Source organism: Osmerus mordax, chromosome 13 (genome assembly GCF_038355195.1).
Source record: "Osmerus mordax isolate fOsmMor3 chromosome 13, fOsmMor3.pri, whole genome shotgun sequence".
NCBI lineage: Eukaryota > Metazoa > Chordata > Actinopteri > Osmeriformes > Osmeridae > Osmerus > Osmerus mordax.
In genome coordinates, this window is record NC_090062.1 from 11,637,371 (window position 1) to 11,654,836 (window position 17,466).

The 17,466-nt window shown below is 46.0% G+C and overlaps 1 protein-coding gene across 1 annotated transcript in view; it reads left to right on the forward strand.

Moving 5' to 3' along the window:
* LOC136955288 (AT-rich interactive domain-containing protein 3B-like) overlaps positions 1–17,466 on the forward strand; it is a 35,481-nt gene that overhangs the window by 378 nt on the left and 17,637 nt on the right. Inside the window, exons 2-4 of the mRNA XM_067248965.1 lie at positions 739–1,377; positions 17,032–17,109; positions 17,382–17,454. Of these exons, the coding sequence (XP_067105066.1) occupies positions 739–1,377; positions 17,032–17,109; positions 17,382–17,454 (790 nt within the window). The remainder of the gene's footprint in view (positions 1–738; positions 1,378–17,031; positions 17,110–17,381; positions 17,455–17,466) is intronic.

The window sequence follows — 17,466 nt, forward strand, 5'->3', positions numbered from 1 at the left end:
TTTAGAGTTTAGAAATAATGTCATGCGTTTCACTTTTTAGCTACTCATGTGTATTAACGCCAAGATTTATAATTGGAGATCTGTAAGGAGCTTTCCCTATACATCCGAAGAGTTTATTTTCACAGTAGTAAGTGTAGCCGTAGTGTAGACTTTTTATTATAGTTTGGTAGTACTTAAAATTGCATACATCCACGTACGTAGCTTTTAAAATGTGTTTGACACGATACTTGAATTGTAACTTGAAACATAGTAGTCCACTCCTGCGTGGTTAATGTTGCGTAAGATTGTTGCATCTCGAATGGAACACATCTACAATTTTACTTAAATAATTACTTAATTAATCTTCTGGGCACAACTCTACATTAAAAACGTTCATATCTTAAACATATTTAACACGCACCCTAATGTCTTGAGGAAACATCTGTCAAGACACATGCATTCATTCTTATTCTCACATTACTCCCCTATGTCCATTAAGGCATGTCACATTGCTGTTTATAGCATGCTTGTCCATACTGTACTTCGTTCCCCACATGTGATGTTCATATGATGTGATTACATGTTATCTATATGACTGTAACATCAATAAATCCACTCGGCCCCCACCCAGTGTTCTCTTGTTTGCTGTTAGTTTGTGGCCTGCATATTTGGACCTGCCAAGCCAAACAACTCTTTGGGTAATTTGAGAGTGGTAGGTTTATGGGTAGCTATTGACGTCTTTCTCACTTCCTCCCTCAGCCCAGCATGTCTCAGGAGGGAGGTCTGGTAGGGGGCTATCCTCAGGGGGCCACGGCAGGGGGCATGAAGCTGGAGGCTGTCATGGAGCAGCTGCAGCGCCAGCAGCAGGCCCGGCTGGAGATGGAGCGCAAGGAGCGACGGCTGCGTGAGGCCCACATCATGTACGCCCAGCAGGTAGCAGCCCAGCAGGCCATCCTGGCTGCAGCCCGGGCTGGAGGGGCAGGCTTCATGGCCAAGGGCCTGGCTGGAGTGGGGCCTGGAACCGGGCTGATGTCCAGGGTCTCCAACCAGAGCAGCGTGGACTCTGAGAGAGAGGACGAGGAGGACAGGGGTCGAGACTCTGGGGACGACGAGGAAGAGGAAGAGATGATGGAGGGAGATGAAGGGAGCGAGGAGGACGAGGGGAGTGCTGGTGGGCTGGAGTACCTCCGCAAGCAGACCATGGCTCTGCAGCAAGGTGCCTCCCGCTTGCCGGCGCAGCAGTTTGGCAGTTACACAGCCTCCGCCCCCCTGCAGACATCCTCGCCCCCTGTCAGAGTGAAGCAGGAGCCCGATGAAAGTCTCTCTCCAGCTGGCCCTCACTCCGCCACCTCTCCCAACGGACAGGCTGACTGGAGCTTCGACGATCACTTCAAACAGGTCTGTCTGCCGTCACTCTCCCTATTATGTCAAGCTTGGTATTTGTCTGTTTGTAGTTACGTCTTCAAAACAAATCCCTTTCCCTTAAGTGTTTCGAAGAGACTTGTTTTACCAAAGAGTAGGTTTGCGCCTTGCAACAAAAAAAACATGGCCATGTATTGCTAGAGAATTTTTGTTTCCGTTGTTAATCTGGCATCAAGGTTCAACTGTCTTTCCTTAAACACTGAGAGTCAACACAGAACTGTGTAATCAAAACACAGATGTCCTTTCACTAACTTACCATCACAGAGGACAGAGAGGAAAAGCCCTCCATTATTCCCCCTCTACATGTTTGTGTTATGTGTGATTGCTGAGCCTTCTCCTGCTGTGAAAGCCGTCTTAATCAGTCTGGGCCGCGGGTCTCTCAGACGGCATCTTTGTGAGCCACTTTCAGATCCCGGGGGAGGGCTGAGCCGTCCATCAGCTTTTGTGGCCAAAAAATCCTAGAAGTGTGTCCTGGCGTGAGGCCAGGCAGGAGCACAACACTGCTTGGCGCGCTCTCTCACGCTCTGTCTTTCTGTGCTGTGTGTGTGTCTCAGCCAGCCCTGCGCTTCTCTCTCTCTATCTCTCTCTTTCTTTTTTTCTTAAGGTTTGGCCCAGGTCCAGGTTAGAGACAGCACCGCCAGGGGTTTAGCTTTGAGGTTTTTGTGGGCGGGCGGGCGGGCACGAGTCAGCTCACCAGGGGGGTGGGGGCACGAGGGGGGTGTGGAGGTAAGTAGGAGTGCTGCCTCACAGTAGCAGACTTTTAAACCCTCTCAAGGGGATGGGCTCTGTGCCAAGGGCACTTTTCATTGAAGGTAAATATTTCCTCACCGCTGTGTTACGGCGTGCTGGAATGCCAGCTGGAAGGCAAGCTATGCCTGGGCAGTGGGACTGGCAGCGCTAGCAGGGTTAGCGCCTACAGGGAGGGCTTCTGTGGGCAACCAGTTGGCTGGTATAAAAAGCCTGGCTGCGTAGGAGATGACAGAGTTAGAGGCAGATCTTATGTATGCTGATCATTAGGTTGAGTGTGCCGCACTATCATTTTCCAGTCTTTTATTACTGTCTATTTAAAGGGGAAATGTCTTTGGGCTGTCACTCTGTACGTTTCCAAATATAGACCCTCCCCTCTTCTACTAGGCCTAGGGCCGATGTTTGAAGCGGATGTTTAAAATGACAACAGAGTAAGCCCTGGATTAAATGGAAGTCGAAAGAAACAGACAGACAGGCATGCATGCAGATACAGACAGAAAGACGGGTGGACAGATAGGCAGCAGAGGTTCAGCCTAGATGGAACACTGTCATAACCCGGTGCATAGAGAATTGTGGGGGGGGGCTCATTGAAAGCACACCACTGTAGGATCACTGTGGTAAGGGAATTAAACAGGTGTTGACCGCATTGTTGTGTCACTTCAAACAGAGGCAGGCAGCGGTGGTATTGTCGTTGGTATTGTTCAGAGGTGGCTAAACTTTGTGAAGCCTGGTGACTGGCAGGCAGGCAGGCAGGCAGACAGGGAGACCCAGATAGTGGTGGTATAGCCTAGCACAGGCCCTGTCTGTGGCCTGGGGCTTTTATTAGTTGAGAGGGTGGGTTCAGCCCCAGCTCTGGGGGGAGGGGGAGGGGGGAGGCTTTGTGAGACCAGAATTGGTCTGCCCTTTTTTTGTTTCCTCTCTTTTATCTTTCCTGTCATTATGTCAGCTCTGCAGTATTTAATGACGGCTCATCTCCTGAGGCAGTGTCAGGTTGCAGCCGTTGGTGGAGGGGGGAGGGAGGGGGACAGTGGAGTGGAGAGTGGGAGGCAAGGGGCCGTTTTTTTTCTCCGTAGCATTGTTTTGTTGAGGCCAGAGAGAAGTTATAGGCAAATACCACTGTTGAATAATAGCGTGGGGGTAAAGCTGTGTGTTTATGATTATCTAAAAGCAATGCCACATACAGAATACAGACAAGATCTTACTGTAACCTCAAGTGCTCCACACAGGCCTTAAAGTTAAATGCTAAATGCTTAAAGTCAAACCGATGACTTCAGTATTAGATTACATGATCTAATGTGAACTCAGGTTATCCAATTATTTTTGGCTTCTGTGTATACCTCCACTACAGTACTCTACTGTACTGAGTATGTGCATATATGTACGCGTGTCAGACGAGAGGAGGATGAAGTGAGTGGCCATGTTGTCCTGTCAGTGATGTATGTGTGGTGACCTCAGCCCAGCCCCAAACAGCAGGGTAAATAATTGTCGAACAAGGAGCTGGACAAAAGGCGTCGCGTGGAGCAGATTCAGGGAGGGTCATTGGGGCCTGCTCAGGCCTCGTCCCCCTATGGCCCTCCTCTGCAGTAGGACACGCAGGCCGATTGACCCCTGTAATCTCCTCCTATGCACCCCCCCCACACACACCCCTCCCTGTCCTTAGCATACTAATCTTCTGTGATTAATAGAGTTTTAATCACGACTGTGCACTGACACGGACCAACTCCTGTAACACAGATTTGGTGTTGCTGTTTTAGTTTGAAAACCCTAATATATTTCACACGTTGCGGATGTTGTTAGCTGGGTCTGTCAGTTTCCTCTCCCATACACTTTCTGTTTCAGAAAAACTGTGGGTGAGGCACTACATTTGCATTGTTATTATCGCGGTTAGAAAGGGAAAGAGTTGTCTGGCAAGAGAGGACCTGGTCTTCATCCGTAAATGTCGAGCCTACCATTGCAGTCTCAACAAATGCTTGTATTCTGTCTTTGCTGCAGCCTCTCTGACTGCCTCCACTGCTGCCTGCCACCTCAATACAACAACATCTGCTACTGCCTCCACTGCCTCTGCTCTGTCTCTCCCACTGCTTCTGCCCAGGCCAAACCTGTTTGTTTGAATGAATGCTGTTGCATAATTTATCTGTCGCCACAGCAACGCATCAGTCAGGAAGTAGTGAGATGCACAGCTGCAGCGGAGGATCGATGGGGATTGTGTATGCTTTTAGAAAAGAGGAGGAGATGGAGGGAGGGGATGTTTGGCCTAATTTATGGTTCATGTATGATGAATGAGCTGGACATTGTATTTAGCAGATGTACTCAACTATGCATTTGGGACGACGGAATGTGGAACGAACGCTGCCCTGGTGCGTGTGCACACTCTGTCAGGGAAGGCTGCTGCCAGCGTGGGAGAGATCTCCACTTCCAACCGTGACAAGCCTTTATTCTGGTTGTGGTTGGGGATGGTGGGGCCCTCGGAGGCCCATACGTAACAGGTGTAGCCTGATCTGCCTGGCCTGCTTTCTGTCTTCCTAACCTCTCTCATCTCCTGTTCATCATATTGTTTTCAATGATTTTGTTGACCTTATTCTGTAAGAGCTATCTTATCTCCTCTGTTTATCGAATCAACAGCCTTTTTGTGGCCTGTGGCAGTTGCCTTTTAGGGGGTCAGGGTGGATAGACTGATTTGTACATTTCCAGCCAATCCAAGTTTGTCAAGAAGATCTGTGTTTTAGCAGTTTTCAGATTCCAGAATGCACTTCTAATGGTCTAAATAGTTATTTGCATCTATAAGGATCTATATGTCTCTAGTATTTTGCATTGTTGAAAGCACAAAAAGGCAAATCAGATACAAAATATCTATCAATCTTGAGGTTTGGAGCTGTTATCATTTACACTTTATTTGATTATATATGAGTCCCCTGTAGACCATCTGTAGATGTTTATAGCATTTATTTACTATTAACAGAATGTCAACCACAGCTTTGCATATGGTCAACATCTGGTTAGGGTTAGTTGATAGTAATTTACCATTCGTTGACAGTTTATAATAAATTATTGTTCCTTGCCAATCATTTTATATATAGCCTATCAAGCATTTCTAGACATGACAAATAAAGCCTACAATGTGATCAAGCTTAGTATTGTTTCGTTTTTTAATTGTCATTTCTTTTATCTTTGATTACTTTATCAAAGAGGCTTTATCACTCTTGCCTTCCGTTGGGGAAAAACTATAACTGTACAGTCCAAACTAATGTGCAAACTAAGTGATTGATAAGCTAAAGGGTTAAAGTTGTTTCCAAATTTAGCCTGTTAATTTCAGCGTTGGTCTCAATGCAGATTAGACATGCTCAAGGTGTCTGATTGCTGGTTTGTTTTTAGATTGTGGCTGTAAAGATTATGGACTACTTAATACATTTATTTCAGAATGTCTATGGACGTTTTAAATCCCATGAATGAATAGCTTTGTACCAGGCTCTGTTTTCTTATGCTAATATGTAAATATATGTAGTAATTCAAAATAGAAACTTCCACAACTAACATATTAAAGAATGTTTATATGAATCCATTTCTTTGAGTTGTGGATTCTCCTGACCCACAGGTTTTGATAATATAGTATTTCTAACTTTTCAAACAGACGGTAACTGCGTGTGAATGTCTATGGTTAGTTATGTGACCAACTGGGATTTTCTCATTGGATGTTCTGCCTGGTGTGTTTGTGGGGCTTCGTCTGGGCTCATTAACTGGAAGGCCTGGCTGTGTACAGAGGGTGTGGTGGTGGGAGGGGGAGGGAGAGGGGGGGCTTCTAGCACTGGGTTTGTCCACCTTCCTAATGGTTCTGCTTCATGATAGAGACTAGAATACGCTCTACCCCTGTGGAAGCAAACTGCTTGGGACATGCTTGGTTTGGATTGGTATGGAAACAAACTTAATGTGCTGTGTCTCAGCGCCTCTTCAAAGTGTTGTGCATGTTGCCAAGTTGTGTTTGGTGAAGGGTAGATCTGCATGATCTATCCCTGTGTCAACTAAACAACTAGATAACTCACCATGTGGGTCTGGCATCATCTGATCTAGCTGGGTTGTGCTATCCTGCCCCTAACACCCTAGTGTGGGAGATTCCTTCAAGCCCAGAAATAGAGGTATTGAATTTGGTGACGAGATGGAGGGGGGAGGGGAGGGGCAAGAAGATGTTGTAAAAGGAGGAGTTGGGATGGGATGGGGGGTGGGGGTGGCTGGTTGGTCGGTCTGTCTCAACACTGCACTATGCCGCACCCAAAGGAAACATTCCAGACGGAATTAAAGAGTTAACTCTTCAAACAGTTAGGGTTCCCATTGAGGGATTCGACTAGAAGATGGGCGTTGGGGGGGGGGGGGGGGGGGGGGGGATGGGAGGACAAGCATGTCTGTTCTGCAGTCAGTCTAAGGCCTCTGATTGGTGATCTCTCAACTCATTTCACTCAGTGTCAGAGGGGCTGTAAAAGAGAGGGGGGGGAACCCTGAAGGGTCCTTCTGAATGGGACGGGGTGGAAGGAGAGGCTCTCTGGAGCAGTGAGAGACACACTTCTTTTATTTGACCCAAACAGCACATCTGCCACCACTGACAGAAGACCCCCTAGGGGAGTCTGGGGTAGCTTAACCCTGTTCTTGGAGAGCTCCCCTCCAATTGGCTTTCGCCCCAACCACGGTTATGCTAACCTAATTTAGTATGTCATCAATCATTTGATTTATTTGATATACTGTTATGCCTATAAAGGGTGTACGTATTTGTATTGCGTGTTTTTCAAAATTTTCTTCTTTCGAATAAGTATTTTTATCATTTATTTCATCCTTTTATCATTTGTGTATTTCCATCACATGGATTAGATAGCTGCCATGTTTTTGTTAGTTTGAGGTTACCATCCTCCTTATTCGTCCAGGGAGTAAAGTGGGCCACGCAACAGGAAGCAATGGCTCCTCCAGGAGTTAATGCAAATAACGGCTTGAATCACCACTGATGCATATTTCTGCCTAGGAAGAAGACACTCAAATTGAACTGCAAGCCACAGACATCTCTCACTGAAAAGCAAATAGTGAATGACCATTAGGGTGTCATATATACAGTACCAGTCAAAAGTTTGGACACATTTTCCCATATATATTTTTTTTAATTCTTTCAAATCTCCCCCAGAGGATAGACTTCCATCGTCTTTGATGGAAACGGAGACAGTAATGGCTGCTGTAATTTGATACGTCATCAAGAACCACCACAAACCAGCCCCCTTCCCCCACCCTCCTTTTCCTTCTTCGTCATTGGTTCCATCTCTTCTCTGTGACCACTCCCACCTGGCATATCTCAACACCTGCTGTTTAATGAGGCCACACAGAGGAGGAAATGGGGAAGATGAAACAAAGACATCCACCAACGCGCCCCTCTCAGCCAGCCAGCTGCAGATAGGCAGAGCTTGGCTCGTGTGACACAGCTGAGCTGCCTCTCCTCTGTCTCCTGTCAATTAAGAGCCAATTCTCAGTTACAACCCCCTCTTCCGACCACAGCAGCAAGGTTGTAGCTAGTAGGTTTCCAGAGCAGTGTTATGGTGGTCGTGGCGCAGGGTGGGGGTGGGGGGGGTGGGTGTAGCGACCCAGAGTGTAGCGACCCGAGGCTTGCTCCCTTGTTGAAAGGGCTGGAGCGGTGGGGGGCAAGGAGGCGTGGAGGTGAGGAGTGAAAGGTGTTTGGCTATTGTTAGTGTCTGTCTGGGCCGTCTCCTAGCCTGCTGGAGGCTTGGCTTGGGTCCAGGCCCAGAGGTGATAACTGGCCTGGTGTGTCAGAGGCCCTGGGTAAACACAGCGGTTGACTTGGGGCCTGCTGGCACCCGTCCAGGTAGGAGCTGGATGGAGTAGAGAGGCTTTGCTTACACTATAGCCTGCCTGGCTATCTGTCTGCCAGGCTGGCTGTCCAGTTAGCAGACTAGTCTCAGTTCCTGTACACCAAGTGCCAAAATATTGTGTAGTGTAGTACTGTGAACACAGCCAGATGGTTTGTCTGCCAAGTACACACATATAGGCCACTGTGTACAGTAATCATCTGCCTGTCGGCACCATTCCTCTGCACAACAGGAAAACAACCTGGCTTATTACTACCAGGGGGCAGACCAGTATGTTCTACAACATACTGTGAGTGTGTTTGTGTGTCATACACCTCTTAGTGAATTGTTTGCAAAGAGTGCCTCATTTGTAAAGAACAATGCACTATTTTAATCTAGTGCTAATTAATTATATATTTGTTTTACTTTGTGTTCATTACATTGTTATATCAGTTTTTTTTTGCCTGTGTCTCTGCTGCCGTAACGCTCACATTCCTCCGGCTGGGAGTTGTGTTATCTATGTATAAATTGGAAATGTAATACTATGTAACAAAATAAATCATTCAAGGTGGGTTTAAGGTGTTTCTTATAGAAGACAGCACTGCAGAGAGCACATTTAGTTAAATGCCTGTAACAACTCTATTTCTGACTCAGAAGGGTTATGGTAATGCAAACTGTGTTTTCTTTTACGCCCACCACTCATCCTACTTTAAACTAATACTCATATCTATCAGGGTGTGTTGGATTTTTAGTTAGCATGGTTCAAACATACCTATACAAATGACAATCGGTTACAGTAGATTATTATAATAATATAGTAATACATATTTTTCTTTTTTCCTTTTTCTTTTTTTGCTGGACTAGTTAATAGACAATCACATTCTCAATAGAACTATGAACCATGTCAACATTGGTTGGTCATTTCTAAAGCTAAGCTGGTAAATGATTTAAAGGGTGGACAAAAATGTAGCCATTAAGAGCATGCCTTTCAAGAGTAAGAAGGAGCAAGCCTGCAATAAGTGAGATATTCATTGTTTTTGCCAAACTGTTATTCTTCTAAGATTGTCACTTGAGATCCGGTTCAATAAAATGAGTCGCAAATCTGGCACCTCCAACCCCCAATAGAATTGGCCTTAATTGGTCAACCATCTGGTCAAACAAAAGACATCTAGTCAAATCTGGCAACCACAATTGGATAGTGATTGGAAAACAGAGGTGTTTAGGAAATGGTTGTTAATATGGTTTCCAGCTCCATATTCTGTTCAGATACAGACACAAATCATGAAGAAAATGCAGTCACGAGATTGAAGTCATGCATTATGTGGAAGAAATAACAGTTTGTTAGCTTATATCTCATAAAACTAAGATGTTTGTGTGGTTTGTTAGATAATGACCCTTATGAACAGCTACTTCTTTTGGGTATGGATGAGTTCAATTGAAATATTTTCAGACGCACTCAGTTACCAAAGTAGTTGCAAATAAGATTCAACCTCAACATCCATAAACCAATATTTGGTTTCATCAATATGTTACCCCCAAATAGGTTTATTGAAGTATTTTACAGTGATTTAATTAAATAACTTTAATATAAGAAATAATTTGAGTTTAAATGGATTCCTTATCTTCTTTGTATCTGAATGTTTAATGTTGCAACTGTTGGTCTTTTGTCTGTTGAGTCTGTCATAGTATAATTGTGAATATCTAGATAGATAGGTAATTGTATTGTATAGTAATGGAAGAAATCTTTCGTAAAGTAGGATATTTGTAAATATTTGTAAGAGCAGCTTACAGTAATGATTGCCTACTGTATGTTACCCTCCTTTTAAACAGCTCACTCCGGCATGTTCATGTCCTGCTTCCACGATCCAGATCAGGCCTACATATGTTATCCTATCATGTGCATTCACATGACACTTAGTGACCCCCGCTTTCATAGCGGGATTTAATATTAAAAAGCAATACTAGACTTTCTAGGATGATATAATGGGCAGGCTGCTTTTAAGGACTGTTATGACAAAGTCCGTTAGTAAACAAACACATAACTGTAGACATAGACCGCCATTTGAACTTTATGGGAATGTCCGATAAAGCTGTAGCGGTGAGCAGGTGAGACCCGCTGCTCCATGGAGATAAGCTCCAGATGTGTGGCGGGCAGGTCAGACCATCCAGGGTGAGGGGGTGGGGGGGGCTCTCCTGGAAGAGACGCAGCCCAACACTGGACTGAACCCACCCACCCCCAGGGAGCCTGGCGACCTGTCAGAGGTGGAATGCCCTCACACACTTAACGCTTGCTGAGGGGAACCAGATACTCCCTTTACCCAACGAGATCAGTCTGTATTGATCAGCCGGGTGAAAGCTGTGAATTGTGCTTATGGCTTGAACATTTGATACTGGGTAAGATTCTGGAAAGATAGTCACAACAGAGGTCTTCATGATGAGCTTTGAATGAGGCATTGTGTTTGATGACTCCATCCCCAGACAATGACGTCCTTTTCTCATTGAAGGCGTTGTGACCCTACACCAGTTCATGTAGGATTAGATATGATGTGTCTTAATAGCAGAAGAGGGGCTTGAAACTCTGCGCTCTGAATTCCTTTAGGCTGATGAGGATAAGAAGAATGTGTATAAATGTGCCTATCTGAGCCATGCCATTTCTTCAGCAACCATTAGCGTGGGGGTGAAGTGGATGCTTGCTCTTTAAACGATGTGAGGTATTTTTAGCCAAAGCTTTTAACCCAGTAGAAAAAAAAGAGAATTTCCTTCACGTGAAGACGTGTTTTCACTGGAAACAAGCAACTATGAAATTTTAAAAGGCCTCAAATCAGTAAACCTTCTTTTGAATGGTGTTTTCATATATATTTTAATCACAAAACCTTTCTGTTCTTTGTCCCTCTCGTGTGATTCTTGTTGCTGTCATCAATAATGATCCTTCTATATGTCCCTCGGTTCTGGACAGCCCTCATTGTAGGCCTACACTTCAGAGAACAAAACTAATAGCTCCAAATCAAATTATACGAGGAGGGGGAGGGCATAGGGATTGGGGCCCGAGTTGGGGGACAGGGGAGTGGGCCTCAAGATAATTTGTACAATCTGGATGGAAAATCCAACACTAAATTTGAATTTTCTTGGGTTGATTCTCTGGGATTAATTCGAGTTTCATTCTCCCGTAAACACGAGGGCTGTAGATGAGATTTGCTAAACTGTTTGCTCTGGCCTCTGAAAGGGTCTTTGAACCAATGAGTGTGAACTCCTGTCCACGGCAGCCTGTAAACGTTGCATTCACGTGAGGCGGGGAAAGGGGCCTAGCATAGCCTAGCCTAGTCAGCCAGGGAATGGGGGAGGGGCCCCTCAGTCTGTGGAATGTGGTGTCTTGGTGGAAGGGTACAGAGCTGAACAAATCCAAGTCATTTATTTGGCAAACCACACTAGCCTGTCACCAAAAGCTAGGAACTATAGAACAAATGATACAGATAATTTTCTTCAAAACTGTGTCAATGTTTGTCAGATTTAAATTTTGGAACCCTGAACCCAGACACTCCTTGCTCTTTGCGACTTCTCTTATGGGATTCCTGCCTGTTGTGAGATGAAGGGAAACAGTTAGTTGGTCAACCCTGCTTGTAGTTACCCCCCCACCCCACCCCCCACTCTGTAGTATTTGTGTCTTTATTCTCTTTGCTCTGTAATTGAAGTGATTCATAGTGGGAGAGGTGGTCTGGCATAGGGCCTGGAGGGGTGGGGGTTGGAGGGGTGCACAGCCTTTCACAACCTCTAAACCCCTGTTTAGAGGTGCATGGTGTAGGATGGGCAGGCAGAGACACGCTCGCCTCCCTCCTCCCCCCTCGACTCACGGCCCCCACATCCCCGCCATCCTGTCTGCTTCTCCGCTCCCTCCCAGCCCAGAATAAGATGTCTCCAACAAGACTGGACATACGGGCCTCAGGAGGTCTGGCCTCGCTCTCCAAGGCCGTCCTCGTGTGATATATGAGCTTTTTTATGCATCGTAGTAACTCTCATTGTGAGCAGAGAACCAGGACGTGTGTTTGGGACTGTAGGAATTCCACCATATGTTGCCAGGGGCCAGTGAGGTGTTCTTTCCTGTGCAAATGTAGTCGTGATTAGCCGGAGCCTTTTGTGCTAGCTCACCATCAGATCCTTTACACAGCGGTTATCGGATAAAGAGCCCCATCCACTTCCTCCGCCCTCTCGATCCGCCACCCCCCATCAAAGCCACAGCCTGTATGAATGATTCGATGAGTCCCGTGGAGGGATAAAGCCCCCAATTATTTGATTTGGATTACAGATTGCAGCCCCCTACAAGGCCTGTTTGTACAAGCGTGCTGAGCGGGCACTTCCACTGTATGGGAGGCCAGAGGGCTTTTCATCTGTAGCAGGACAAAGACCCAGCTTGAAGCAGCGGGTGCTTACTGTAAATGTAATCTCATTTAATCCTAGGTCACACTAGGTCCCACTAGCTAATTGGGTAGATTACAATGAAATGCGTACAATGAAAGTTATTTTTTCTGTATTTAATTTTTTTCACTTTTTCTTTCGCACGGATCCCGCTAACTTGTGGAAGAGGGGAGGTGCAAGATTAATAACATATTAAAGAGTTTGAAAATGTTTGTTTTCAATCATAAACAGAAAATCCTTCTTTTGCATAGGTTGTGTGATCCTAAACATTTTCCTATTTTCGTTTGTTTTTGTGGAAGAAAGCAACATTTTACAATGTTTTTGTAAAATTCAATTCTTATGTGTTGAAATGGAAAAGCACACATTTTTTTCTTCTTGGCATTAATACGTGCTTTTGGCCCAGATCCAGGACTATCTCAAAGGTCTAGCGGTATGCCTAGCCCACAGACAACCTTGAATATGATTAAATTACCACTCCTGTGTCTGTTTTAGACATTTCCCTCCCCTCAACTGTTTTGACAGCCAGTAATTTGGCTGGGAGAGATTAGTAGGGGGAGTGTGTTGCAGTCGGCACAGAGATGGTGACTCGTACATGCCTCTCTTCCTATGAGCAATGCCTCCATCATTGTGCGTGTGTATTCACAGATTTAGAGTGGAATGTTGAACTGATGAGAGATTTCAGTCAGTTCACCCACCCCTGCCATTGTGTGAAGCAGCTCATGCCAAGAACACAATTCTGTTCCTCTACCAATGATTTACGGCCAGTGGTTACCATAGGGATGTTGTTAGTATGTGTGTGTGTTGTATTTTATTTTAAAAGGAAATGGGTGAGGCTCTTTGCTCAACCTGTACAATGATTCTTCTTCTAGATTCTTTCGGATGCAGTCAAGTGAAGAGGTGAAGGGGGGTTGGGGCAGGGAAGGAGAGGGGGCTCCCCTGTACCAAGTTAAGGGGTGATGTCAAGCTGTGGGGCTTGGTTTTGCCTCATCTCTGCTCCTCGGGCCGTGGTGCTGCCTGAGGATGATGAGTATTGACTGCTGCTGTGTGAGATTGCGTCCAGAGGGGGTTGGGGAGATCCCCATGTTTGCACATCCACAGCTATTGATGGGACCTCGGCTCGATGGCCGGCCAGGCCCCCGGGGGACTGAGCCTGTGGGAGGGGCACATGGAACAGGAGGTCGCTGGCAGCAGTGGACGGGTGGACATGAGGATTGGCGGGTGGAAGCTCAGAGGAGAAACCCAGCTCTAGCGTAGAGGAGGCACGTGCTGGTGCTTGATGAGCATTGGAGCTCCAGTTGGGGCTCCTTGGAAACCCTGCAAACAGACACAGTTAGGGTGCTCTGGTGGGAAACCCTCCTAAAAGACACAATTAGGCTCCCCTGCCTGTCTCCCTCCACCCCTACCTACCTCTAGTAGTCCTCTCTCATCTTGCTGGTTGTCCACCACATTCAAATCACACATTTTTAATCAGGCTCTTAGGATTCATGCAATTCTACAGGTTGACCTTTTTAGGCGGTGCTCAGTGGTAGAGCACATTCTGTCCATAGATTTACCGTTGCATTGACCAGCGCAGTCCACGCCCCTGCCCTCCCCTTCACAAGACCCCTCCTCTCTCCATCAGACGTCCCACTCCCCTCCGTGGGACGGGAGGATGAAGATCACATGATCTTTATTACGAACGAGCTCCTTCATACAATGACGGCTGCTTATCAAATTGAAAAACTGCTGTCAATATCCTGGCCAATCAATTATGTCCCTTCCCCCTCCCCTCTAATAGAGCAGCAGCCATTAACCCTTCCTGTGCTAGCTCGCCTGGCTCCACCAAAATGGTGGCTGCCAGCAACAAGGCCAAACATTTGCTTTGTAATGAAGCAAATGTTTGGCCTTGTTGCTGGGAAATTCAACACTATTATAGTGGTGTTGAATTTGCCCTCAGGTACGGTGTGTCTGTTTGACTTGTTTAATGGTAGTTAGTAAAAATGGGAAGATATGCAAATGGTGTGTACACATCTCCACCAGCTAGTCCGCGGTGTTTCTATTATGTATTCACTGGATGTCTGCAGGCAGAGCTTTGAGCACTTCGAAGCTCTAAGCTGTTTTCTTTTACCTTTGTTTTTCCAAACACAACATTGTGTTTGTTTTAGGAAATGGACTTCTTTCAATCAAAACTTTTCCCTAAGGGTATTTCCTCAACCCTTCGAGCTGCAGCAAATCGCTGTTCTTTAGCAGGTAATCCTCTTTTGGCTCGACCAAACCTTATCATGTTCCTTTGTCAGCAGGACAGGATGTGATAGGATAGACGCATGTGAGGGGGTGGATTGTTAATTTCCTCCCACTGGCTGCACACTCAGATGTGGACCCATCTAGAGCCCGTCATTGGGCTGTGCGCCTGTCACTCACATATTGGGTCATAATGTGATTAGCCCGCCCACCGCCTGGCCAGTTAACCTGCTAACAGCATTATGTTGTAAGAGGAAGAGAGGGTGGATGGGAGAGATGGAGATGGATTGAGGAAGATCGAGGGGGTTATAGAGCAGCATGCACACATTATATTTCAATTTCTTCCTTTATTTAAATTTTTCACATTTAAATTCTGTATGTACATAACGCGCATGTCAACTAACCCCAGCCTGCAGTCCTGTCTTTAGCCTGTGTGTGTGGGGTGTTACAATGGGTTTATGTGGAGCGAAGGGTGGAGTGGATACTCTGATGAAGGGGCCAGATATGACCAGTCATAACAAAGGGAAAAAGTCCCCCCCCTCCAAAAAAAAGTATTGAATGATTCACTGAGGAGTCAACAACCTAGCTTTAACATTCCTCCTCTGACCAAGGCTCCATTCACAAGAGCCAACACGTCTGACAAAGGTGTTGCTCAATGGTAGAGTATTTGACTACAGATGTAGAGGTTATGGTTCAAATCCCCCCTGTCTGTCACTCTGAATAAAAGCACCTGCTAAATGATTACACACAACAGTACCATGAGACCTATTTAATGTCTGTTAGTTGTTGTTGGTGAACTCCGTTGCAGACAACCCAGTGTTTTGTAAGCTGTGTGTGATCTGATTTACAGATCACACACAGACCCCCCCCCCCCCCACACACACACACACACACACACACTCAGTAGAAAATAGTCAGACAAGAGCTGGGGTCAGTGTGCAGGTGGCAAAGCTGGCCCTGCCTGGGGTAATGTGCTGTCACACAGACCTTTGTCACTGCTAATGTGAGGCACACCTTGAACCCCCTGCTCTTTCAGGGAAGCACAGAGTGTCCCTGTGTGTGAGGCCAATAACCCAACAGTCACTAACTATTGTCAACATATCACATGCACAATTTTTATATGGACCAGATAGGAAGGCTTGTTAGAGCGTTAATGGTCTTGTGCAAGCACACACACACTCAGACACACACACACGCGGTAGAAATACACACATAAATGAAAATGATATAGCTCTGTAGTTTTCCATCATGCTGGCAGAGGGACAGAGTACAGTCATCGGAACTGATAGTGATGCATCATCACTGCCTGGTTATCAGTAAGGCTGGGATGAAAACGTACAGTATTCGTAAAGATTCTGTTCGAATTATCTTTGGTAAGGGTTAAACTTTAACAAAAGAAACCAAATACACTGTGCAAGGGTCAATAACATAACGTGCTTCCATATGCACAGTCTGGATTATGCCTGTGAAGAGCAATCTATATAACATTCGTACTGGACATTGGCACCTGTAAGTTATTTTGATAAGAGATAAGTTAAAGATATGGATTCTATAGGTTATGATAGTCAATCTGTCCTGTACTCTGAAATATGTCCACGGTTGCTTAACCATAACAACATGATATATGGAATATTTGACATGGATGTAGCCAGCAATGTATGGTCATGTTTTTCTTGAGGTTTCTGGCGTTTCAGACCTCTGCTGTCAGGGTTATTATTGGACCTTGGTAACCTTTGACCCCCAGGCTCTAGTGTTCAGGACCTGGGGTCCATCTGCCCAATAGGCTCCCTGCTGAAATCATATCTGGTCTTGGCGGCTCTAAACAATCCCCTTCACTCTGACCGAAACTTGTTTTGATATCCACTGCCTGCTTTAACAGCTTCAATGTTTAGGAGTGACATTCCTGCTTTCCACATACCATGGGCCTCCTACTCTACCTCCTCGGCCCCTATCTCACTCCCCTCCTTCCATCCTGTGGGGCCTTTGGCCCCCCTTCCTCCTCCGCACACCCCATTAGTTGTGTATGTGTGTGTCACTGTCACCCCTATGATCTGTGTCTGTTTGTGTTTGCTGAGTAACCACTGGCCAGCCAGCCCCCACAGCTAGCCTGCCTCCCTCTCTGTCATTCTGCTCACCTTAGCCCTTGTGAACTTGGCCGGTTGGGTGGACTTCCATTCCACTCAGTAGTCTCCCGTTGTGAAAGAGGTTTTGGGCGGGTTTGGGCAGGACCCAGATGCTGGAGGGTCTGGTCTAATGCTCTTTAGAAGGGGGGGGGGGGGCGAAGGGAGAGAAAGTTGACAGGAGGGGAAGCAGAAAAGGGACACCACAATGAGGACACTTCACTGCCCAACTTGTGCGCCAATATTTGGCACCTCTGACGATGTGTGAGTGTGTGTAACTCGTTGTCCTCTTGTCCGTGCAGAATGGGAACGCATCCTGGGGGGACGAGGCTGACAGTGGCAGAGGGGGGAGAGGAGAAGCCTCCAGAGACTTTGCCAAGGTGAGATTTGGACACCCATCGTCAACCCAGTGCAGTGACAGAATACACAAACAAACAACTCATAGTATTATTAGTCTTAGAGATAAGAGAGAGGGCCTAATGACACATTACTTTGACTTCAAGCCACCACTTGACAAGCTGGTTTGTCTATGTTGAGATGTACACTACATCAGTATGAGTAGAAGTAGATGGACTAACACAAAGGCATTTTAAGAAGTATTTTGTGTACAAGATTCCTAAGTGACTGGTTGATTAATGACTGTCATTCGCAGCTGTATGAGTTGGACAATGACCCCAACAGGAAGGAGTTCTTGGACGACCTCTTTACCTTCATGCAGAAACGAGGTAAGAAATAAC